At 54.2% G+C, this 22,550-nt stretch overlaps 5 protein-coding genes across 5 annotated transcripts; 1 reads left to right on the top strand and 4 right to left on the bottom strand.

Annotated features, from left to right (window-relative positions):
* Positions 1-1,461: 1,461 nt before the first annotated feature.
* On the bottom strand, positions 1,462-3,549 carry CHGG_06814 (uncharacterized protein; the record flags this gene model as incomplete). Its single annotated transcript, XM_001222908.1, has 3 exons — positions 1,462-2,584; positions 2,826-3,316; positions 3,403-3,549. 3 exons carry the CDS (start codon positions 3,547-3,549, stop codon positions 1,462-1,464), a joined length of 1,761 nt encoding a protein of 586 aa, XP_001222909.1.
* A 1,089-nt stretch (positions 3,550-4,638) lies between these two features.
* On the bottom strand, positions 4,639-8,216 carry CHGG_06813 (uncharacterized protein; the record flags this gene model as incomplete). The annotated part of the gene is made up of 5 exons (XM_001222907.1): positions 4,639-5,155; positions 5,914-7,058; positions 7,130-7,216; positions 7,275-7,940; positions 8,091-8,216. The coding sequence occupies 5 exons, from the start codon at positions 8,214-8,216 to the stop codon at positions 4,639-4,641; spliced, it is 2,541 nt and encodes an 846-aa protein (XP_001222908.1).
* Positions 8,217-8,489: 273 nt separating this feature from the next.
* Positions 8,490-15,214, bottom strand: CHGG_06812 (uncharacterized protein; the record flags this gene model as incomplete). The annotated part of the gene is made up of 5 exons (XM_001222906.1): positions 8,490-9,036; positions 9,101-11,165; positions 11,242-12,653; positions 12,836-14,359; positions 14,442-15,214. The coding sequence occupies 5 exons, from the start codon at positions 15,212-15,214 to the stop codon at positions 8,490-8,492; spliced, it is 6,321 nt and encodes a 2,106-aa protein (XP_001222907.1).
* A 1,059-nt stretch (positions 15,215-16,273) lies between these two features.
* Positions 16,274-17,755, top strand: CHGG_06811 (uncharacterized protein; the record flags this gene model as incomplete). Its single annotated transcript, XM_001222905.1, has 3 exons — positions 16,274-16,305; positions 16,985-17,404; positions 17,467-17,755. The coding sequence occupies 3 exons, from the start codon at positions 16,274-16,276 to the stop codon at positions 17,753-17,755; spliced, it is 741 nt and encodes a 246-aa protein (XP_001222906.1).
* Positions 17,756-17,950: 195 nt separating this feature from the next.
* Positions 17,951-18,570, bottom strand: CHGG_06810 (uncharacterized protein; the record flags this gene model as incomplete). Its single annotated transcript, XM_001222904.1, has 2 exons — positions 17,951-18,159; positions 18,261-18,570. 2 exons carry the CDS (start codon positions 18,568-18,570, stop codon positions 17,951-17,953), a joined length of 519 nt encoding a protein of 172 aa, XP_001222905.1.
* Between the last annotated feature and the right edge of the window lie 3,980 nt (positions 18,571-22,550).

The raw sequence follows: 22,550 nt of genomic DNA, 5'->3' as shown, positions 1-22,550 counted from the left end.
TAGATTCTATTTCGGTAGATTGCCGAGGCTTGGGCGGGTAAGGATGTTCCGATAACAGGACCCACGTTGTTTAACATACTTCTACCTAGCCACGAGTGGCACACCTCATGCTATTTCACCTTCAGTTTGCCAGGATATTCCATCCTCAAGCGCCTCAATGCCTACATCTCGGAGGGCGATTCCATCATAGCCATCCATCCATCCGGCCTTCACTCACGATCCAATCGTTTGAGCGGCAGAGATCACGTCAGTTCCGAGGCGTGTCCGTCGTGGCGTGACCATGCAGCCAGCAGCTGAGAACGTTCTCTCACACTCAGCTGCCATAGGAGGGACGTTGAGCACGTCAAAGGCCATCTTTGCATTACTTTGCAAGGTGCCTGTAGATGTTCTCGGGGTTCGAGCCAAGGAGGGTATACGTGTTTCTCGGTGGTCTCTTCGCACAGGAGCAGGCCTTGCAAAGCCAACGGATGACCTTGGGGTTGTCTTCTTTCCTGCGAACTTTGAATCCGTATTCCCAGAACCAACCCCTTGTGATGCCCATCCGGTCTCGCTCAAGGGGGGGTCAATGGGATCGGAGAGCCGCGACTCGGAGAAGCTGGATGACCGCAGGCTGTCCTGGGTCATGCTCGTGTTCGGTGGATTGGGCTCGAGTGAGTCGAGAAAGAACTGGATGCGATCTCGCTTGTCTGTTGAGAGAAGGAATAAGGAAGAAGACATATTGATGGGGGCAAAGGGAACTTTATATTGTAGATCTTGGCTGACGCTGAAAGGGTCGTAAGAATGCGGTCCAACGCGTCTTCACGAAGCCCTGTCAACGTCCATGAGCGGTAGGATTCTTGGGAGATTGCTGTTACTGGAGACCGCTGTAGTACAAGTTGAAACCCCAGCATTAGCGGCTCGAAAACCGGCAGGAGGCGTACCATTAAGTCTCATCATATCAGGACTGCGATTCAGTAGCTATTATCATGGAAAAGTATCTCGCTCGACTCGCCTGAATTTTGCAAACTGAATGAAGGCAAACCGACGCCGGTGACACGATTCGTTGCTGAGCAATAAATTGCAATGGTCTTGTTAGGATCCCAGGACCTCGACTTCAAAATTGTTAGTGACGGAGTTGCTTTGTAACGGAAGTTTGCTGTGCATCGATTACCCCGCCTATCGCGGGGTAAACCTCCTGTCCGTCCTTCCAAGCAACCATTATCTAAAATTGCTGGCGTCGCTTCGTTCGTCAGTCGCACGGCCCTTCGCTACGCTACGGGGCGCTTCCTTCCTCTCTCCCGCTCCTGGCAATTTTCCTGTCCCTCTCCGGAGGACAATCGGGGTTAGGGTTAATTACGGGACAGACGAAGCGCCAATATCTGTCCGTCGGCCAACAACTCCATCTGCTTGAGCCATCTACGAATCGTTTCTATTCCGCCACTCACGTTACGTATCTACACTCACGTCCTCGCTACTTACAAATCAATTAGACTCTGAGGGAACCTCCCCCGCCACAGCATCTAACGCCTGCAGTTGCCTGGTAGCGTGATCGGACAACTTCAACCCCATAGCTGGTGATGGTGTCTCGCGGTAGATCCTGCTGCGGTCGAAGGGCCGCTCAAACATCAGCCCGCCGAGTGTCTTCACCCGCGAAACGGCCACGTAGGAGAGGCCAGAAGCAAACTCTGGCGCAGAGATGTCGCAGACGACCTTGTCCAGGGTGATGCCCTGTGATTTGTGGACGGTGATCGCATAGCTGACCAACAGCGGGAACTGCTCTCTTGAACATGAGTTGGCGCCGACCATGAAGTCATGCCGCACTCGGAGGATGGGAACAGCCAGCTTCTTCCCACTACGGAGAGGCTCCCCGTTCGGCATCGTGAAGCCCGGGCCGTCGTAGTCATCGAAGGCCACCATGATGACCTCGGGCGGGTCTCGCAGCACGTCGGTACCTTCTTTCCAGGATATGTCATAGACTGTGCCCTGTGCGCCGTTGACGAGCCCGACGTCGGCCCACAAATTCCGCGTCAGCATCACCCTGCAACCAACACACAAGGGCAAGCGCTTGGACAAGTTGCCGGCATCTGAGGATTCAACCTTCTCCGCACCAACACCCTCATGCTTTGCCTCGACCTGAATGGCGGGGCTGTCCAGGCCAAGCATGTGTTGGTGGTTGTACTCGACGACCTGGGCCTTGGTGGGATAGATGCGAAGCGCATCAGCAAAGCTGTCAACTTCCTCGGGAGAGAGCTTGACAGAGCATCTCGAAGCGAGGAGCTCCCAGGAGGGTACTGACACATCAGCTTTTCGCAGTTCTTCCAAGGCCCGCCGAAACGGGGCCTGGTCTTCGCCCTGCTGCCGCTGTATTGTGGTCAGAAACACCGACTTGTCGAATGAGAGGTAAGCATTACGCCCGACAATCTCGATGCCCTTTAGGTCGTCGCGTGTTGAGTACAGCGGCTTGTTCAGAACAGGGGGAAGCTGGAAGAAGTCCCCGATCAGCATGACGCTGAGGCCGCCGAAGAACTCGTCACGATTCTCCGGGAACACCTCTCGTAGGCGCTGGTCGATCCACGCGAGGGTCTTGAGGCCGAGCATGCTTCTTCTCGTCAATCACGAGGTAGTGGATGCCCCTGAACCCCCGCTGCAAGGCGTTGAGGGTCGTCGGGGTCCCGGAGAGCGAGCGGTAATTGCCGTCGACGGAGAGCCGCAGAAGGGAATGCAGAGTCTGTCCCCCTATCTGGTTGCTCGCCACGCCCGTCGGGGCGGCCCTGACAATGGGGGAAACTCGGCCATAGGAAGCTGCCTCGGCCTGAAGATGAGAAGAGATGACCTTCACCATGTACGACGTTCCAGTCCCACCTCCTCCGTCGATCTGTAGACGAAGGGGCGGAGGCTGGCGGTTCTCGTTCTTGGCTCTGTAGTGGCGCATGACCGTGTCGTATACCTGCTGCTGCTGCGTGTTCAACGTGTCACGGGCTGCGAGAGGCATCTCTTCCACGTCGTAATTACCTGGAGCGTCTCCACGGAGTTGCACCCAGTAACCTCCGGTACCAAACTGGTCGTGCCGGTAGCGACCAATGTGTCGTGTCCAGTCGCAATTGACATCAATGTCTCGGCGTCCAAGCAAGTCGGCTAGTTCTTCGGGAAGTTGGAGGTCGGGGACCAGCCGGGCCACCTCCTGCCAATCCTCAAGTGTGATGTCCCCAGCATCCTCCCCTCGCTCGAATTCATCCTCTCCCGGCAGCGGATCGGGCTCGTCGACAATACCGTAGTGATCGTCCTGGTGGTCGTGGTGCTCGAGACAGTAATGATACGCGGAAGTGTAGTTGTCAAACTGCAGATCATCAACCTCGAGCAATTGTTCCGAATGGCAATGGGGAGGGGTTCAGGAGCAGCTTGACGCGGCAGAAGTCAGAGTACTGCTGATGGGAACGGACCCGGCTTGTACCGGGGGTAATAATACAACACCCTGGGCATTGCAGGAGGCTGCCAGATCGCCCACCTCGCCGGATTCCGCGCCTTGAAGTTCCAGTCTTGCAGAAACTCAAAGTAGGAGACGTCATCCATTGAGGCAGGCCGCCGAAGATACCTCTCGTATGCTGTCTGAGACTCCTAGATATCGCCATCAGCCGTGATGTCGATTGGGCGAGCATGCCTCTCGTGGGGTCTACAGTCAACACTCTGGACCACTCGGCTATCCTCTTGGAGAGGGAGTCCCAGGAGGATATGGCAGATCTCCTGCGCAGAGTAGTCCCTCTCTCCGATTAGTTTGTTCATCAAAGAGAATTTTCTCCGCGGGCGATTGCACGAGAAATCTCGATGCTCGCTCGCGACGCTTCAATCTGCGAAGGTTAGCTGAAGAAAACGACTATCGTTACCTTAACTAAGGATATCACATGAAGCTTCTTCTTGTGCCGGCAACTTAGACAGTTGACAACAATCCTTCCGTTCCCGCGGGCATGGAGGAACTGGTCAATGTTCTGCTCAGTATTGCATTTGGTACACGACTTGCGTGTCACGGCTGTCTCCGCAGCGGCCTCGGCAGTGCCGCCCAGAACGACTATCACGTCTTCCATGGAAAGGCCTGGGTTTGAAAAGCGGTAGACGTGGAAACGGCGAGAACCGCGATGTTCGCCATTGTCGAGCGGATTGCGAGGACACGGATGGATGGATGGAATTTATTTCGCCCGGAGGCACTGGGCCTATAGGGCCTTAGCACGCTAACTACATCCGGATCAAATCGGTTTGCCTTTACTCGTACAAGCCCCCTACTTCTTCCCTCTTTCTCGCTGCACCATTTACCTCTTGCCTTGGTTGTTGTTAGCAGATCAGCTTGGAGGCTACTTTCTCCAAGTGTTCAGCGTCCTATCTTCAGCAGCTAAAGCGGGACCTGCTGGTTAAGGCTCGTGGTTGAGGCTCGTGGTGTTGAGTGTTGGTTTCTTCTACTGTGACTGGTCTAGACTCTCCTGAGTCTCCTCCCTCATTCTGCTCCAGCCTTCCTGTTGCCATTGCGTATTTGATCGTCGCCCGGACTGCCTTTCATATCTGGTGACCAATGCCTTGTATCTGATGGCGCTTTCCCTCCCAGATAGAACGAGAGGCTTCCTCGTCTTGCCACTGTGCATTGCAGCATGTCTTCCCTCAGAGCTGTCCATCTCACGCATCGGAAAAGAAAGTGTTCCAACTGATTCCCTCGCATGGTCCACAGGCACAAAGGTCTGACTCGACCGCCCCGATCCTGCTCAAAAAGCCGTTCAGTCTCGCCATTCCTGGTTCGGAGCTGCGCCAATACGCCAGGGCCTCCTTTCGCTTCAGCTTGTCATAGAGATGGCGCGTGTGCTTGCCTGGTAGTGCTGCGTCCATGGCCTTTGAGAACTTGCCCACGCCTACAGGTAGAACTCTTGTCGCCCGTTGTCTTTCCATTGCCAGCCTCATCGCGGTAGACTTGGCCTGGGGCATTTGGGAGTCGGGTGTGCGTCCTTGCTTCGACGCTCTCTGGGCTGCTGCCTTGGCATCTGACCCCAGCGCGAAGTCAATCTCCGCTGGTATCCACAGAAAGTTGACCGAGTTCCCTCTTTGTCGGTGCAGCCTGACCAAGTCGTAGATTTGCCGTATGATGCTTTGGCCGGATTGCTGCCGCGGCTGTCCAACTGCTGCCAGCGCTGACTGGTTCCTAGTGATCACGGTGATGTGCCTGGGGAGCATTGGGAGCGTTGGGAGCGTAGATGCTCCCCGTGCTCCCGGGGCTGGAAGGGAGCGCCGGGAGCACCCCCTTCTGGCGTTATGATTGGTCCTATGTTTCCGTGAATGATTGGACGGGACGTCCTGCGTCCTGCAAGCCAAGACCGTACGGGTCCTAATCCGTGACACGATGCCCCCCTCTGAGGTCGGCGTCCCGACGACCTGCCCTTCCATCGATTTCTCTGAAATAGCGCCAATCAGCCCATAAATTTTTCTTCGGGTAATTAGCGTTCCGCCTTTCCCCTTCTTCTACTGCCGATCATGCCTGCTAACCATGTGCGAAAGAACCGATCGAAGAAATCCAGTACCGATCGTCGCCGTGATCGCTCCGCCGCCCGAGACGAGTTTGCTGTTGAAATGGCCCGTTGTTCTCGTTGCAAGCAGGGTCCGGATCAATTACACTCCCATCAATGTCACCAGCCCGTTGCAGTGTAATTGCACCTTACGTAAGCGAAGCCACATTGAATTGATCCACGGAAGGCACTCGTTGAAATGGATGCAACATGTTGAAATTGGTGGGGCCGAACTGTGGGCCCCGTTGTGGGGCAATAACCTAACCCAAAATGGGAGAAGTGGGTCCAAATTTCCATACAAATCCCTAACCCTAGCTATCATCAATCATCTTCCATGTGTCCGTGTGTCTTCCATGACAGTATTGGATCGAGATCATCAATCACGCCGGCATCGTACCAGCTGCGGAGGATCTGACAGAGAGATATTGTGTTCGCCTGTAGCCGATTGCGTAAAGGAGTAACCATATGGCCAGTAACGCTGAACAAGCGCTCAACTTCGGCGCTCATAGGAAGCACCGTGTGTAGATCCAACGCCATGCGCGCAAGCCGTGGGTAGGTGTTCCTTCTCTTGTGCCAGTAGGCACGGGGATCCTCCTCGTACCGATCAAAGTCGCTATTATCTAGTTGCCAACGCTCAAACTCGTCAAGTTCGACCAGCGCTGGCGATGGAAAGGGTGAAGGAGAGGTGGGTGCTGAGTTTGTTGGAGTTCGCTCCTGGGTTCTGAAGATTGCGAACCTGTTGCTCGAGAGGCGGGGGATTTTCGTGGGTGGTTCTGAAGCCTCTTTCTGCTCGACTGGTAGGTCTCGGTATTGTTGCCTCCAGAGTTCTCGGACTTGTAACTTCGCTGGCTCGATCCAGTCAGCGTGATGCTCACGCCACGCCTCGAACCTACCCCATCGGTGCCGAGGGTGCAATGCGGTGGCAGCGTAGATGAGAGGAGACTGGCCGATCTTCTCGTAGTATTTGTCGAGCTTCATCCATGCGTTGTTGACGTTAATAGCGACGTGTTCGCCGTCAACGAGGTCTTCAACTCTCGCCTTCGCTCTCTCGAGAGACTCAAGGAGGAACTCGTACCCATCGAGAAGATCCCAGCTTGCTCCCTGTACTAGACTGATCGGCTCATCGCAGGAGCTGCGCTTCTTCTCACGAGGTTGACCGTCGCCCTGAAGAGCTTTCACAACGAGCTCAAAGTCGAGAAGGATCTCTTTCAACACAGAGATGACCTCCCAGTCGTTCGCGGTCAACTTGTTCTCCTCATTTAAGAAGAGCGGCTCCTTCGCGCCTTTCTTTAGAGTGCCTGCTGTCGTCCGGAACTGCGAGTCAACGTGAAGCTTCGCCTCAAAGAGGAAGGTCTCGTAGAAAGGCTGGAGTTGAAGAGCGCGTTCCATCATGAAGTACTGAGAGAGCCACCGCGTAGCGTTGTCTGTCACCACTCCGACCGGCGTGTGTTTCTTGATCTTCTCACCTTCGGAGGCTTCTCGGATCCGTTGCTCTTGCGCCGAGATGAGCTTCTTGGTCCAGAGGTCTGACCTGTTGACCTCCTTCTCACGGTCAGTGATAGGTAGGTTGACAAGGCGAGATGCACATACCTGACAGAAGTTATGAAGCTTACCAATGGGGCCTTTCCTCCTCCATTGCTCATGCTCATGTTGAGTAGTGAGTAGGCTAGTAGAGACTTCTCGCTCAAAGGCATCACATTCTACACCAAAGAGTAGTGCTCTAACTACTAGGTTGATGATGTGGCCGAAGCATCGAACTCTCCTCTCTTTCCACTGGAAGCCGAGCTTCTCACCGATTATTTTCAACGCGGCGTCGTTATTTGTAGCGTTGTCGACAGTGAAGTAGCCAATCTTCTTTTCAATACCATAGTTTCTAATAACATCGAGGATGGCCTCCGCGATGTTCTCACCCGTATGCCGGTCACTCATCTCTGGCAGACTGAGCACAATCTTGTGAGGCGTGCCCTCTTCGTCTCGGAAGACTGCGCTCACGCCGTAGAGAGAGAGGCGGTTGCGTGAAGTCCATCCATCGAAGACTAGATGAACCAGCCCGGGGCTCTCCTGGAGCGTCTTAACCACCGCATCCTTATGCCGCTCAACCTCTCGTACAGCGAGGGCGTGAACAGTCTTCTCGGAGAGGTTGGCTTTTTGAATGTCGACAGAGGGGTTGAGGTAGGAGAAGACATCGCGAAGATAAGGGTGTTCAGCTGTGCGGAAAGGAAGATTGGCGCTGATGAGCCATCTTACAATCCTTCGTTGAAACTCAGCTCTATCGAACGCGCTGATCAAGTGGTTGGCCATCCTCTGATCTTCGGCGTTGTTCGCATTGAGATTGAAGAAGGTGGCGATGGATCTCGAATTGCTGCTCTCGCGTTGGGGCTTGACGGCAGAAGGCGGCGGTCGCTTACCGGTAGGATCGCTAAGCTGGTGAGAGTTAAAGAGATGAATCTCGACGTTCACAAGATTTCGTGGGTTATAGGCGGCTGGCTTCCGGTTGCGTTGTTGGATACATCGAAGGCATACCCATACACGGTCTTTGCCGTCGCGTGAAATATCATACCCGAATTTCCATACCCACGACCACGCTGGCCCCTTGCGTTCAGTGAATAGGTAGCCGGGAAATCGCTTGAAGAGAAAGGCCAGGTCTTCTTCAGTACGTGTAGGAACCGCGGCGACGGCAGCAGATGCTTCTGTAGCCATTATGGTGGCAGGTAGGCCAGAATGCCGAGCTCGTCAGAGCTTGAGCTGCGAATTGACTGGGATTAGGGGGGTGGGAGTTCTGCCGATGCCCTGACCGCTTCATGTTAGTGTTCACCATACAAATTACTATTAATCACTATCACCTGCTAAGAAGGACCCACTATTCTGCAATGTCTGCAATAATGGATCCACGTTGCAGAGGGCCAGGTTGAATTGCAGGGGTTTTGGAAGCCTTCAGTTGCATTGATTTATGTGGGGCGTTGCAGCTGCAATTCAACTGCAATGTGTATTTCCGTGTAATTGCTCCGGACCCTGGTTGCAAGGATAAGGATCTTCCTGACTGTCGCGTGCCTTTTGGTAACGACGTTTGTACTGCGTGCGCCAAAGTGCACAACATCGCTTGTGACTCATTTGGTTACGACAGCTCCGCCTTCCAACGTTTGATTCTGCAGAAGCGTCAGTTGGACAAGGAGCGACACGAGGCCGATCAGGCCCTTGGTGCCGCCCTTGCGCGGGTTGACCGTCTTCGTCGTCAACACCAATCTTTGGAGGATCAAGCACGTCGGATGTTTGATCAAGAGGGCGAGGTATTGCGGGAACAGGAGCGTCGTGAGGCTGCTGCCGCGCAGTCGTCCTCTTCGGACGTTGCGAGTGCTCCCCTTCCTGACCCCTCCTGGGTCCAGGGGTTTGTGTCCTTCCTTCCCGTCCTCGTGCTTTTCCACTGACCCTGCTGTTAGTTCCTCTTCCGTCGATTTTCTTGCCGGGTTCGACTGGTCTTCGATGCCTCTCTTGGTCGATCCGGATTCCTCCGGTGGAAATCCTTCAACTCCTCAGGGCAGTTGAAGTTTGTAGCGGGTTGCCATGAATTGTCTTCGGGGCCGAACCCTAGCCACTTAACCAAGTACTCGACTCGTCCTTTCGTGATGCGTGAATCCAGAATTTCTTCGACGTCCCAGAGTTCTTCGTCTTCTGCCTCGACGCCCTTGTCGAGTCGTGCGTTTTTTGGTGCTGGCTCCAGAAGTGAAACGTGGAGAACATTGGTTCGTAGTCGCATCGTTGAGGGTAGCGCGAGTGCGTAATTGTTTTCCGAAATCTTTTTGTCGATCTTGAACGGTCCGATTTTGCGAAAATCGAGCTTCCTGCTTGGTCGCTTTGTGCGAAGATTTCGAGAAATGAGGTAAACTTTGCCCCCCTCTTCTAGGCGAGGTCCCTCGAGCCTGTTTCTGTCGTAGAACTTCTTCATCCGTGTTCTTACGAGCTCGAGTTCTTCCTTGAGCATCGTGTGCAACGAGTTCATCTTGTCGGCTTTGACCGCCGCCCTGGGCACCGAAACATCGGGCCCCTGTCGCAAATCTGCTTCGTAACCGTAATTTGCGAAGAATGGCGTGACCTTCGTGGTCTCCGTGACGGTGGTGTTGTAGGCGAGTTGCGCTGTAGGCAATAGCTCGACCCAGTCGTCTTGTTGGAAATTGACATACAACCTGAGGTATTGCTCGACGACCTGGTTGAGTCGCTCCGTCTGTCCGTCCGTCTGTGGGTGGTAAGCGGTCGAAAGCTTACTCTTCGTACCCAGCTTCGTCATCAGAGCTTGCCAAAACTTTGATGCAAACTTCGTGTCTCTGTCCGTGATCCACTCCTCTGGCCATCCATGGACCGAGGTGACGTTGCGATAGATCACGTCTGCGAGTTGTTCCGCTGACCATGACTCTTTGTAGGGGAGGAAGTAGCTCCACTTGGTAAGTCGATCCACCATTGTGAGGATGCTGTCGTATTTCACTCCCGTTACTGGGTCTTTGGATGTTGGCAGTTTGGTGATGAAATCCATCGTCACCGAACTCCATGGTCGTTCTGCAACCGGCAGTGGTTGCAACAGCCCATATGGCTTGTGTCGTCCTGGTTTGCTTCGTCTGCAGAGATCGCACCCTGCCAGGACTTCTTCCGTTGCTTGCTTGATTCCTGGGAAGTCGTAGTTCTGCTTGACTTTCGCAATTTTTTTGCTGATTCCCATGTGTCCTCCGAGTTTCGACTCGTGAATTCTTCGAATGAGCTCCTTTTGGTCGCTGGGCCTGACGTAGGCCTTGTCGTGGTACCAGAGTCTCGTTCCTTCAAGTCGCAGTCCTGCGATCTTGGATTCTGGCTCTTCCTGCCATGCATCGCGCTCGTCGTCCGCGATGATTCCTTGGAAATCTCGTTCCAATCGTTGTTCCCTGAAGACCGCACAGCATTCTACAAACTGTTGCAGAGGCCTGGCTTCGGGATCTTCCGGCTGTTGCTGAAGTGCTGCGATCTCGCAGTCCTCAGTCGGTTGGGAAGCGTGCCGTAGCGATCCGTCTGTCTGTTGATGTAGCAATGGTGGTGAGACTTCAGATGTGTCGTCGTGGTGATCCGCTCTCCTACTTAAGGCGTCCGCTCGTGCGTTCTCTGAGCCTTTCTTGTAGTGGATCGTGAAGTTGAATTCGGACAGGAATTCTGCCCATCGAGTTTGTCGTCCATTCAACACCTTCGTGGTGGTGAAGTGCCGTAGGTTTTTGTGGTCCGTGTACACCTGGACTTCGTGTGTTGTGCCGCTGAGGTATGGTCTCCATTCCTGAAATGCTTCGATGATTGCGAGAAGCTCCTTGTCGTGGATCGGGTAGTTGAGTCTTGGCCCCTCGAGTTTCTTGGAGAAGAACGCAACTGGGTACAGCTTGCCGTCCTTGTCCCTCTGACCAAGTTGTCCTCCGATTGCGAAGTCCGAAGCGTCAGCTTCAACTTCGAAAGGCTTGCTCGGATCAGGCAGCATGAGTACTGGATCGGCGATAATCGCATCGCGGATCTGTTGAAAAGCCTGCTCGTGCTCCTGCTTCCATTGGAATGTGGCATCCTTCTTCGTGAGTTCGTGTAGAGGTCTCGCGATGTCGCCAAAACTTTTGATGAACATTCTGACAAAGTTGGCAAATCCGATGAATCCTCTGACCTCGGTGGCGTTTGTTGGTGTTGGGTTTCTCGGGTTCGATTTTGACCCATCCTGGGGAGATCTCGTAACCCAGAAACACTGTCCTCTTGACATGGAACTCGCTCTTGTACTTGTTGACTGACAACTTGTGCTCGTGCAGTGCGTCCAGCACCTGCCGCACGTGTTCCTTGTGTTCTTCGAGTGTCTTGGAGTAGATGACAATTTCATCCAAATAACAGACTGCAAATTTATCGAGGCAATGTCGAGTTGCGTGGTCGATAGCGGCTTGAAATGTCGCTGGTGCGTTGGTCAATCCGAAGGGCATGACGAGGTACTCGTAGTGCCCGTAGGGTGTTCGGAAAGCCGTCTTCCATTCGTCTCCCTCCTTGATGCGAATGTGGGCGTAGGCAGTTGGAAGATCGAGTCGTGTGAAGTGTTGTGCCCCTGACAGCTGGTCTCGAAGCCTTGAAATCAGTGGCAGCGGGTAGCGGTTCTTCACCGTCTCGTTGTTCAACTGTCGGTAGTCCACACACACCCTGAGCTTCCCATCCTTTTTTGGAACGAAGAGGACTGGGTAGCCTGCTGGAGATGTCGATGGTCTGATGTGTCCTATCTCGAGGTTCTTTTCGAGATAACTCCTCAACTCTGCATCTTGCTTCTCGTTGGTGTGGTACACCTTGAAGAACTTCAACTGGGCCCCTTCGTTGAGCTTGATCTCGTGATCCCAAGGTCCGTGATCTGGCAGCCCTGTAAGATGCTTCGCTGTGAACGCCGGGTGTCCCTTGTACTCATCGGGTACTCGCCCCGTTGTTGCGCTCTTTGGCGTACCTCCGTAGTACGCAAACTTATTCCCTGACTCGATGAATGATGCCTCGAGTATCTTGATTTCTTGCGCTGGCAGCTCAATGCTTGCTGCTTCTTTTCGGTTGACCCATGTTTCGTGTTTGAGCTTCCCGTGCTCGTCGACTGAGACGACGGCGATGGTTCGTGCCTCCCGTGTCTGCTTCTGTTGTCGTGTGCCGCTTCTTCCGGACTCCAGAGTGCGTTCTTCTGCACTTGCTGCTTCCTGCGGTGGGCCCGTAGAGGGGGTTCGTTCTGACCCGCTGCTCTGCCGTGGCTCCTGTTCTGCGCGTTCTCCCATCAGGCTGGTCGGATGCTCCCGCTGTTCCCGCGGTCGCAGATGGCCATCTCCCTTCCAACTGATGTCTGGGTCGTAAATCCTGTGCCATGGGCGCCCCAAAATCATGTCCTTCGTGGGCCCCATGTCCACTATGTCGAATACCACTTGGGTGGTCTTCCCTGCCACCTCGATGTCGAGTGGTTCTGTCTCCCGTCGTACCCATTGTGTGTCGAATGGTCCTCTGACGATGAGTGATTGTTTCTTGATCCTCCAAGGGATCCTTAGTTGGTTCACAAATGAGGGCGAGATGAGATCCATCTGCGCCCCTGGGTCTACCAACGCGAGGGCCTCGTACTTCTTCCATCGCGCTGGGATCCAAAGCCTGTCGTCTGGCTCGTTGTTTCGTACAGCAGCTACTTCGTATTCGTCTGCTGGGCGGTCGTCGTATGGCTTCCGTTTGCGCCAGTTCTTCCTGTACTGCGCAGCCAGTCTTCGCTGTTCCGGAGTTGGAGATTTACGGGCCCCTCCGAGGGCCCTGAGCCGTTTCCCAAGCTCTCGTGGTACATCAAGGCGTCCCTATCCGCACCTTGGCTTGCGGCATCAATCGTTTTGTGCTCCTGGAGCCATTGCATCATTTGTGGCTCCACTGGCTGTCTGTTCTCGCGCCGCTGCGCTCGTGTGGGCCGCGGTCGGTTGCGCTGCGCCTGTGACCGCGCGTGTTCTTCCAATTTGGCGTCTGCGTGTACTAGGCAGTCCGCCTGTCCGCAGTGATTCGTCCAGCGGGGGTTGTTGCATCCTTCCGGCCAGGCGTTCTTAGGACTGAACCTGAGCCTGCCGTCCGGAATCATATCCACTTTCCAGAGCAGAGCCGCGGGTGCGTCCCCATGATCGTAGACCCAAGTCGTGGGTACCGGGTTTCCGCGCTCGTTTTGCGGTCTGACGGGCCAGTGGTTCGACTGGAATTTGGTCTGGAAATGGTATCGGCATTCGTGCGCTACGCACTGGAACCGTGGTAGATGGACATGGTCCCTCCTCCTGGGGTTCATCCGTGGGTGGTCTCCTTCCATAAGTTGGAACCTCCCATTCACCCCTCTCAGCCCTGCTGTTTCTAGGTCTGAGGTTGGCTTTCCTCTGCTGAGGTACTGGTGCCGGGACCAGTAGTCGTCCCAGTCTTGGCTATCAAGCCCTTGGGACTCCCGTTGCTCTTGTGCCTCCCGATAGGCGTAGTGTGGGAAGCAGACCTTGTCCATGTGGATCTCGCTGATGTCTAACGATGGTCCGTCCCATGAGGTGTGGTCGAGTGATGGCTGTCCCGCGTCTTTGAGCATGTTCTGGGCCACTTCCCCAATCGTGTCGATGTGTTGTCCGAGAGTCCGGTTTGTGTTGTTGAGTTCCCGCACTCCCTGTCCTATCAGGTCGAATTCGGCACGCAGTTTGCCGTACAGTTTGTTTCTCTCCTCGAGGGTCCTCTCGAGTACCTGTTTTTCGTCCTCCAACCTGGTGATCCGTTCTCGGAGTTCCCGAACTCGGTTCTGGAGGAACACCAAGTTGGGTCCTTCGCTTTCGTCGGCGTTGTTTCGTGTGCGCCAGTGTCCGTCCGTTTGTTGTACTAGCGTGAGGCCCCAGTGCTGTGCCATTCGCAGTACATAACCTGGTGGCGCGACCTCTCCTTCGTCGTCCGAGATGACGAGTGCGTACTCGTTGTCCATCTCGAGAATCCGGCGGACGTCGTCTTCAGGGATGAGGTCATCGGAGTCTGAGTCCGATGGTTCGGCCTCATCTGAATCCGTTAACTCGTCCTCCCGTTCAAGGGCTTGATCGATGTCGACTTCGAGATCCTCCTGCGTATAGCTGGCAGCCGCGACTTCTTGGAACCGGACCCCTTTCTTGATTTCGTCAATGGTGGCGGCTTCCTTTCCCGGGACTGGCTTCCACTCCTTCTTGCTCTGACAGTCACGTTTGCAGTGACCCTTCTTTCCGCAGTTGTAACACGTGATGCCTGACTTGTCCCGAGCATTGTTCTTCTTCCCCGCTTTCTGGATGGCGTCGACGTCCATGGGTCCTGCGTGGGTGGCCAGAAGCGGTGCTCTTGTACGGGCGCTTCTTGTTGGCCTTGTGGCTGTCCGCGTGGTACGTCTTCGCGCCCTTCTTTTGTTGCTTGCGGGCATACTGGCGTTCATCGATTCGGATGGCCAGGGCGATGTATTCGTCCAACGTGTCGACCTCGTCCTTCTGGTACAACTCGTCCTTGACCTCCTCCTTCAGACCGTCGTAGAACATCTTCTTGAGTCCTTCGTCGTTGATTTCTGCCTTCATGCAGTCCTGTCGAAATACGGCGGCGTATGCCATTGCGGACTTGGTTTGCCGTAACTTGCTGAGCCGCTCCTGCGCGTGTAGCTTCTCGTTCTTGTCACCGAACACCTTCTGGATCTCGTGCTCGAACTCGGAATAGTTTTCGAAGACCTTCTGGGTGAATGCTTTGTGGTTCCCTCCCCCGAGGTAGTTCTCCAGCGTTCCTGAGAACCATCTGAGCGCCGTGTCCTTGAGTCGGGTGGCGGCATATCTGGTCTTAGATGCCTCGGTGATGAACTGATGGGAGTTGTGGTCAATGTAGTTGCGCATCGCTGTGATCCATCCAGGCAGCGCCTCTCTGTCTCCTCCATACTTCTCGGGTTGTTCGAGTTTGACCTTGTTTTTGGCCGGGTCTCCCTCTCCGGCCTTGGCCTGGGTGAGTTCGGCTCTGGCCGTCGCGAGCTGGCCTTCGGCTGCGGCGAGCTTGGTTTCAGTCGCGGCGAGCTTGGTCTCGGTCGCGGCGAGCTTGGTCTCGGTCGCGGCGAGATTGGTCTCGGTCGCGGCGAGATTGGTCTCGGTCGTGGCGACTCGAGCTGCAATCTCTTCGATGGCGCTCTGCATCTGGGCGGGGGTGGGTGTTTCGGCAGCCATGTCCGTACCTTCAATCCTGAACTGTAACAGAGTTAAAGGGAGTTAGCAACGTGTGACGAACCTACTTCAGGACCCTGTCCTGTTAGGGTTCAGCTTCGGTTGAAGGTAATCTCTCAAGGGTGCTTAGGTTCGGTGCAGCCAAAAGGTGCACAACAAAGACTTGTCTCAACAGTAGGCTTCCGAGCTTGTAGCGAACTGTAGTTGTGATTGCTAACTGGAGAACTCCCAGAGCTCTCCAGAACGAGTGACTATATACTAGCTGATTCCTGAGTGCTCAGTGTGCTCAGTATGCCCTTGGCAACTGAGCTCACTGATCAATGTTGAGCCATCCCGGCTCCCTATTGGTGGTCCTGTCCTGGTGCTCAGTGTGCTCAGTCTGTCCTTGGCAACTGAGCTCACTGATCACCTTGACTACTCCTTGGCCTCCTGATTGGTTGCTAATGATTGGCTCGGGGCGTCCCGCGCCCCCCCCGGCCTCTTGTTGGCATATTCGTGACACCCTAGCCTGCCAACGTTTAGATCTAGCCGCATCGAGCTCTCAACACGCAACAAAGCGGCTGTTCTCGCGATCCGACACGCTCGACGACAGTCCGGGCAACGGCACATCTGCCAGATATACCAATCAATCAGAGAACTACGCAGGAACGGAAACACAGTATCAATACGATGGTTCCCTGCAAGAGAAGAAAACAAGCTTTGGGAAATCGCCAAGGGGAACGCAAAACATGCCACTCGACAGGGCGCCGCTCCGGAAGTACAAATGCCCAGGATGCGGTCGACAACCCTCAACGTAGCACGGTCCAAGAGAGACAGCAGCAATCACCTGCCAGACAAAGTCGGAGCTCATTCCAAGCGAGTCGACGCAGCACTACCAGGGAAACACACCCAACTGCTGTACGATCATCTATCTCATAAGGAGGCTGCCAAACTTGCTCAGCTCAGAACAGGCATGGCAAGGCTCAACGGTTACCTCCACCGAATCGGAGTAGCACCGTCAGACCAGTGCGCATGTGGACAAGCAAAAGAGACAGTGGGCCACTTCCTATTCCGATGCACAAAATGGACAGCGTACCGAAGAAAGATGCTCGAATGTACAGACACTCAGAGAAGCAATATTTCCTTCTATCTAGGAGGGAAATCGCCGTCGGACAAGAACGACTGGACTCCTGACATGGCTGCCGTTCGCGCAACCATACGGTTCGCAATGGCGACGGGCCGACTCGACACGAACGAACCACAGGCCGACTAAATCACCTAACCCACCACACCCGACAGCACCGACCCCCTCACCTCGTGACACAAATAGCAGGCACCGCTTCAGCTGCTGAAGATAGGACGTTGAACACTTGGAGAATCGCCTTCAAGCCAGCCTACTAACAGCCCTACTAAACCCACGAGAATTCGCAGTGAAATGGTAACTGTCGGAATATGAACTAGAATGAACTTTACGGGCTTCAAAGAGATTAAGACATATCTTGGGAAATGTATCGTCAGATTGTAATACTAGTTGCCCTTTCGGTTGACCCGCCGGGCGTTAATAAACTACTACTACTACTACTACTACTAGCCACCACCACAATTCTACCCAACCAAGGATTTACATCCTAATACTTTCTCGTTCTTGTTTGCCACATGTGCCATGGCTCCGACCATCATTCTCGACGAGAATGACGGTGAGAATTTCTCGTGACCGGCGTAACCGTGGCCTCGGACTTGGACTAATCAAGAAGTATCTCGCGGTGCCAAACCACGTAGGCTTATCATTTCCAGTCACCGTAGAATCACAAGCACCGCCGGTCTCAGGACCTCCGCTAACCCTTCACAAATCGTGATCGCCGCGAACAGGGACCCAAGCCACCCCACCTCTCAAGCACTCGCCGACCTTCCTAAGGGCGATGACAGCAAGTTGATTGTGGTCAAGTATGACGCGGGCGTTGAGGGGGCTGCCTTTGATGCCCTAGAACAGGCCCGGGGACAGGGGGTTACGCACCTTGATGTCGTCGTCGCCAACGCCGGCATTGCCAAGCTTTATCCCCTTGTGAAGGATGCCCAGCGCAGCGACCTCCTAGAGCATTATCATGTGAACGTCATTGGTCCTGTCGAGCTTTACCAAGCTACCAGAGATCTACTCGAGAAATCTTCCGGCAAACCCGTCTTCGCGATTCTGGGTTCCGGTGCCGGCGCTCTCGGGTGAGTGGTTCCCTTAAAGTGTTGCCGAACAACATGACAGATGCTAACTGATGGCTGTGCAGACGACAACCGTCTGTCCCAAATGCGGCCTATGGGCCCTCGAAGGCCGCCGTCACTTGGTACGGCGTGAGGCTCAATGCCGAGGACGAGTGGTTGAATACCTTTGTCATTGATCCTGGCTGGGTGCAGACCGACATGGGTAACGCAGCCGCCAGCCTCTGGGGTATCTCTGCGGCTCTCACGACGGAGCAAGACTCTGTCAATGGCATCTTCAACCTCGTCACGATCGGGACCAAGGAGAAGTACGGTGGCAAGGTGGTGCTATACATGGGTGAAGTCCAATTTTTTTAAAACTAAAACTTTGAACCGAAGATAACAGAAAGATGGCGCTTGGGCCGACATACACGGGCCCATCAGTACAGTTGGAGGCTCTTAGCAACAGCATAATATTTTTACTCCAGAGGCTGAAGCAATGTGTCGCAGTTCTAGACTGTAAGATGTGGTTACAACTATGAACTGATTGAACTGATTGGTTTCCCCCATCCATCAATCCACCCGCCAAAGCTCGCCGTTGGCCTGGGCCTCCGCAACAAGTTTGTCGTAGATAGCCACCTTCTCCTGATACTCCTTAACCAGATCCTCGGCGCGCTTTCCTTGAGTGCTGCCACCAAATGCCCTAACAGCGGCATAGTAGACATCCGCCAGTGCCTCACAAACGCCCCGCACGCTGGCTGTTACGGCATTGGTAATAGAGACTGTATCACGGGTTAGTGCTGTTCTCGTCGAAAGTGTATCTACATCTAGGAATGGAAGGTATATACTAACTCCGTTTGAAGTGTGTCAATATTCAATTTACCCGCATCCGTGAATCTGTTTTGGGCGTTGTAGTTGCGATACCCAAAGTCGTGCCGGTGGCAGGCCGGAACAAATGGGAACCCAAACGGGTTGTCCGGAGACGAGCTGCAGCCGTCGGAGTCCCAGATCAGATTTGCAGGATCGCGGGCATTGCGGCGGGCTGTGAAGGTGGGAAGAGTGATGCTGTAGAGATATTGATCCGTAATTTGGCTCGCTGTCTGCCGCTGGACAAGAGAGGCATCGCCGTCACTCGGAGCGGGGAGGGCCAGAGCGGCCGAGGCGAGGCAGAGGACGCCTGCGAGAAACTTCATTGCAGCGACGTGGGGCCCAGGGAGACGCCGAAATAATGACAGGACAGTTACAGCTCAGTATAATACTACTAGGTAGTTTACATCCCCAACACCGGGCCTCACAAGGGCTTTTATAGAGTCCCAGAGTCAACTGCATCGACGGCTAAGACCTCCCAAAGCCTGAAAAAGGACACCGAGTTGGAAAAGTCAAGCCATGGGTCCAAGGGACATCGGGCGGCGCCGCCATCGCAACCTGCCTCATCGAGAAATGCTTACCGAGGCTATGTGGGTTGGGCAATTCACGATGGCACCTCCGACAAAGACCGAATCGCTTTGCCGCACCTCGCCATGGACCTCTAGCCTGTAAAAGGGCAGGCTTCCACCACACCAGTCCTGGACTGGGCCGCCGATCACCATGGTGAATGCTGCTCTGGGCGAACATCGATGCGCTGCTGCGGAAGGTGGTGGCGCTGGCGACGATGGTTGGTTCCCCTCACCACGGGCCAAGATACTGCCGTCCTGATGCTGCTGACCAGTCGTTGACCTGAAAAAAGAACAGCGGAGTGGGTGATTTTGGGGAACCGGCCAGATTTGACTGTTGTGACCCCCGCTCCCCCGCACTCAAGCTTCCGCCCAGCATCACATACACGAGGCGCGGCAGCAGCCGACAGACCAATCCGGGTTCTGCTGACTGCCAAGTCGGAGTTATTTTCAAGGAATGCCGCATGCACAAAAGGTAGCACGAGACGGGAGACTTCCTAACCCCCCGTTTCTTGTCAAGTGGATGAGATCGCCGCTGCTGAGGTCGCCCAAGTCCCGTCACCTTGTTTCTTTGCTGTTCAATGGTCGGCCATAGGTATAGAGTTCCGTCTGAGCTCAGGGCCGGCAGGAGAGCGATGTGCCAAGATTGTTCATCAGTGGCGCAAAACGGCACGACTGCCGGGGACTCCGAATGCAGGTACATGTACACATACCTTAGGTAGGTACGGTGTACCCTTCGATTATGGATGCGGGTTTGGTAGTGAGACTAGGTATCTACCTAGCGTAGGTATCTACCATTTTGATGAATTATGTCCTTAGCTCAGGTCGGAATACAAAGATCCTTTGGATCGTTATTCCACAGGCTCGAATTTGAACAGACGCTAAGAAGATGGATGGTGCAGGTAGCGATGCAATTCAAGTTTTGGGTGTTCCATTGCGCCCTGTCCATGCCAGGGGAAGCGATGAGCGAAACTGGAGATTTCCATGGGTTGTCTATTCATAGCATTGGATGACCCGGATATTATATCAACCTCGTCCCTCCCTTACTATAATGATCTTACTTGGGTTGTGAGCGGGACGATAACGCTCCGCTTAAACATAAGACAGGGGATCACCAGACCCAAACCACGCAATCTACAAATCCGCTTTGATCGGGTGAGCAAGCAGGTCTTGAAGTGCCTTGTCAACGCCGCCTATGTCGCGGTCCGTATGATATGATCCCCTGTTCGATCCCTCTCCATTGGTGCTCCCCCCGGCCGTTCTCTCTTTCTCCCTCTGCTTTTTTTCCTCGTCAGGCTTCTACCGGGTTTGTGCGAAGCTAAAGAGTAAATCAAATCATCACCACTCGTTCAGCCTGTTAGGTGGCGGAGGGCTAGGGACCACGAGCCGGAAACCGTACTGGCAGGTCGGACCCCACGCAAGGGACAATACTTTCGTCTGCCGTTCCCAATTTCCGACAAGCTCTAGCTTAAATAGATTATCGTTACGCGACATCTGGCGTCGAAGGTGGTCCCATCCTCTGATCAGGACTTCGGCGATCTCTTGAGGAATTCTAGTAGAACTTACCAACCTTCCCCTCGGGTCTTCGGCACTGACAAGCTTGCGGCGAGAGCAGTGGCGGTGGTGTGAGAGTCGTGGCGGAATCCCTCCCGTGGTATTTGCCCATCCAGAGCTTTCCTCCGTCTCACACCTCAACAAGAAGCCCCATGCTCTCTCGTTCGGAAGAGCGCGTCCTTTTCCCCAATATTACCTATATAGCCGTGGTGGTAAATCCGGCGAGCGTCTCGAAACACCACAGAGCATCTTGCTTGGAGCGTTAAAGAACAATAATTTTGCAACAAACGCGTTGGTTTGGAAGATACCACCTAGGTATGAGAAACATGAGTTTGGCAGTGAGAGAATGGAGAATGCAAAAAAAACAGCCCGGACGCAGGAATTGGAAGCGCATAGTTTATCTGTAATAGTGACCATGATCATCTGCACGGAACTTGAAACTTGGACCGATAGGGTTCGTGGCGTCCACGGCCTGAGGTTTCGGCGTCCCTCAACCCCAACTCGTATCGTCGCCCGTCCCACGCTTTATCAAAAATGATGGCCCTAGTAACTCGAAGTACCATGTCCATGCCAGCAGACTTTAGCTCGCACCTATCACCCCTATAATGTGAAAATAATATCAAAATCGTCAGCTGAGATTCTCCCAAGCGGCGAATAACCGTCTGCATACTAATCATTCGGGGTGCCTGGGCGTCACGGTCCCGACTGCGCCCACACATGTGGACACGGGATCAATGTATGGTTGATTGCCCCCTCTATGAACCGCGGATAGGGGTAGCTGTGACGAACCTACCTTTGGACCCTGTCCTGTTAGGGTTCGGCTTCTGTCGAAGGTAATCTTTCAAGGGTGCTTAGGTTCGGTGCAGCCAAAGGGTGCACAACAAAGACTTGTCTCAACAGTAGGCTTTCGAGCTTGTAGCGAACTGTAGTTGTGATTGCTAACTGGAGAACTCCCAGAGCTCTCCAGACGAGTGACTATATACTACCCAGATGTCTAGGTACCTTCGTACCTGAATACCCTGATCGTGGGTGTCATGGGTGATCGTTCACGATCACCTTGATCGCTGCCGGTCAAGTCTTTTCCCAGCGATCATCCGGACAGCCTTGCTGTCCGGGTTCTTCTCCCTCTGTGTGCGGGAAACGCCTTGTCCGGCTTGGCGCGCGCGCGGGCTTGGCACACCACCGCTAATTTTTGCAGGCGGGCGCCTGGGCAGTCGGAATGCGTAGACGGCGCTTCAACGCCCACAACAGGCCGTAATTGAAACTATTCGAAATGCTGTAGCGATTGATCGTGATCGTATTGTCGTTGTTTCTTCGTATCTCAATTTTGACTGGCGTTCCACCGCCTGCGCGGGCGTGGCTACCGTTAGGATGGTCCGTTACCTCAACGCCGACCAACGCGCCATCATACTATTGATGCTCGACGCCGGCGAGCCTCTTGTTGATATCGCCAGTGCGGTTGGATGCTCAGTACACCATTGTCGTCGTTTGAAGCGGCGTCACGATATATCCGGGGAGGCGTTTTTCCCAACAAACAGTCGCTTCAATGCCGTTACGCTGGCGCCGTGGGTGCTCGAGGTACACCCCTGAATACGCATTAGTAAATGCCCTCTCAAAAAAAAAAAAAAAAAAAAAAAAACTAACGTATCTGCGCCCACAGAAGTTGATAGAACACCTCGAAACGAAGCCGGATTTATATGTCGACGAGATGCAAGTCTTCTTAGTTGAAGAGTATCGCGTATTCGTTAGCCAGACGACGATTCGGAAGAGATTGAAACAAGCCGGCTGGTCCAACAAGAAGCTTACACGCCGCCCATCGCAACGTAGCGAACCACTCCGCCTCGACTGGATGCGTAAAGTAGTGCAATTTACCGCCGAGATGTTCGTATTTTGCGACGAATCTGGAACGGATAGGCGTGATGGGATGCGTCGCACCGGGTGGGCGCGGAAAGGCGTTGCGCCGTATGTAAACGCCTTGATGGAACGTGGCAAGCGCTTCCACATCCTTCCAGCCATCTATGTGGATGGGATACTCGATGTCTTGATCTTCAAGGGGCATACTAATCAAGACGGCTTTGTTGAATGGCTTCAACAGGGCGTGTTACCGAAGATGAACGCCTTCCCCGGCCCAAATAGTATCTTGGTAATGGATAACGCATCGTGGCATCACGACGCGCGTGTCAACG

This window comes from Chaetomium globosum, genomic scaffold (genome assembly GCF_000143365.1).
Source record: "Chaetomium globosum CBS 148.51 scaffold_3 genomic scaffold, whole genome shotgun sequence".
Taxonomy (NCBI): domain Eukaryota; kingdom Fungi; phylum Ascomycota; class Sordariomycetes; order Sordariales; family Chaetomiaceae; genus Chaetomium; species Chaetomium globosum.
This window is presented reverse-complemented; position numbering and strand designations above follow the sequence as displayed.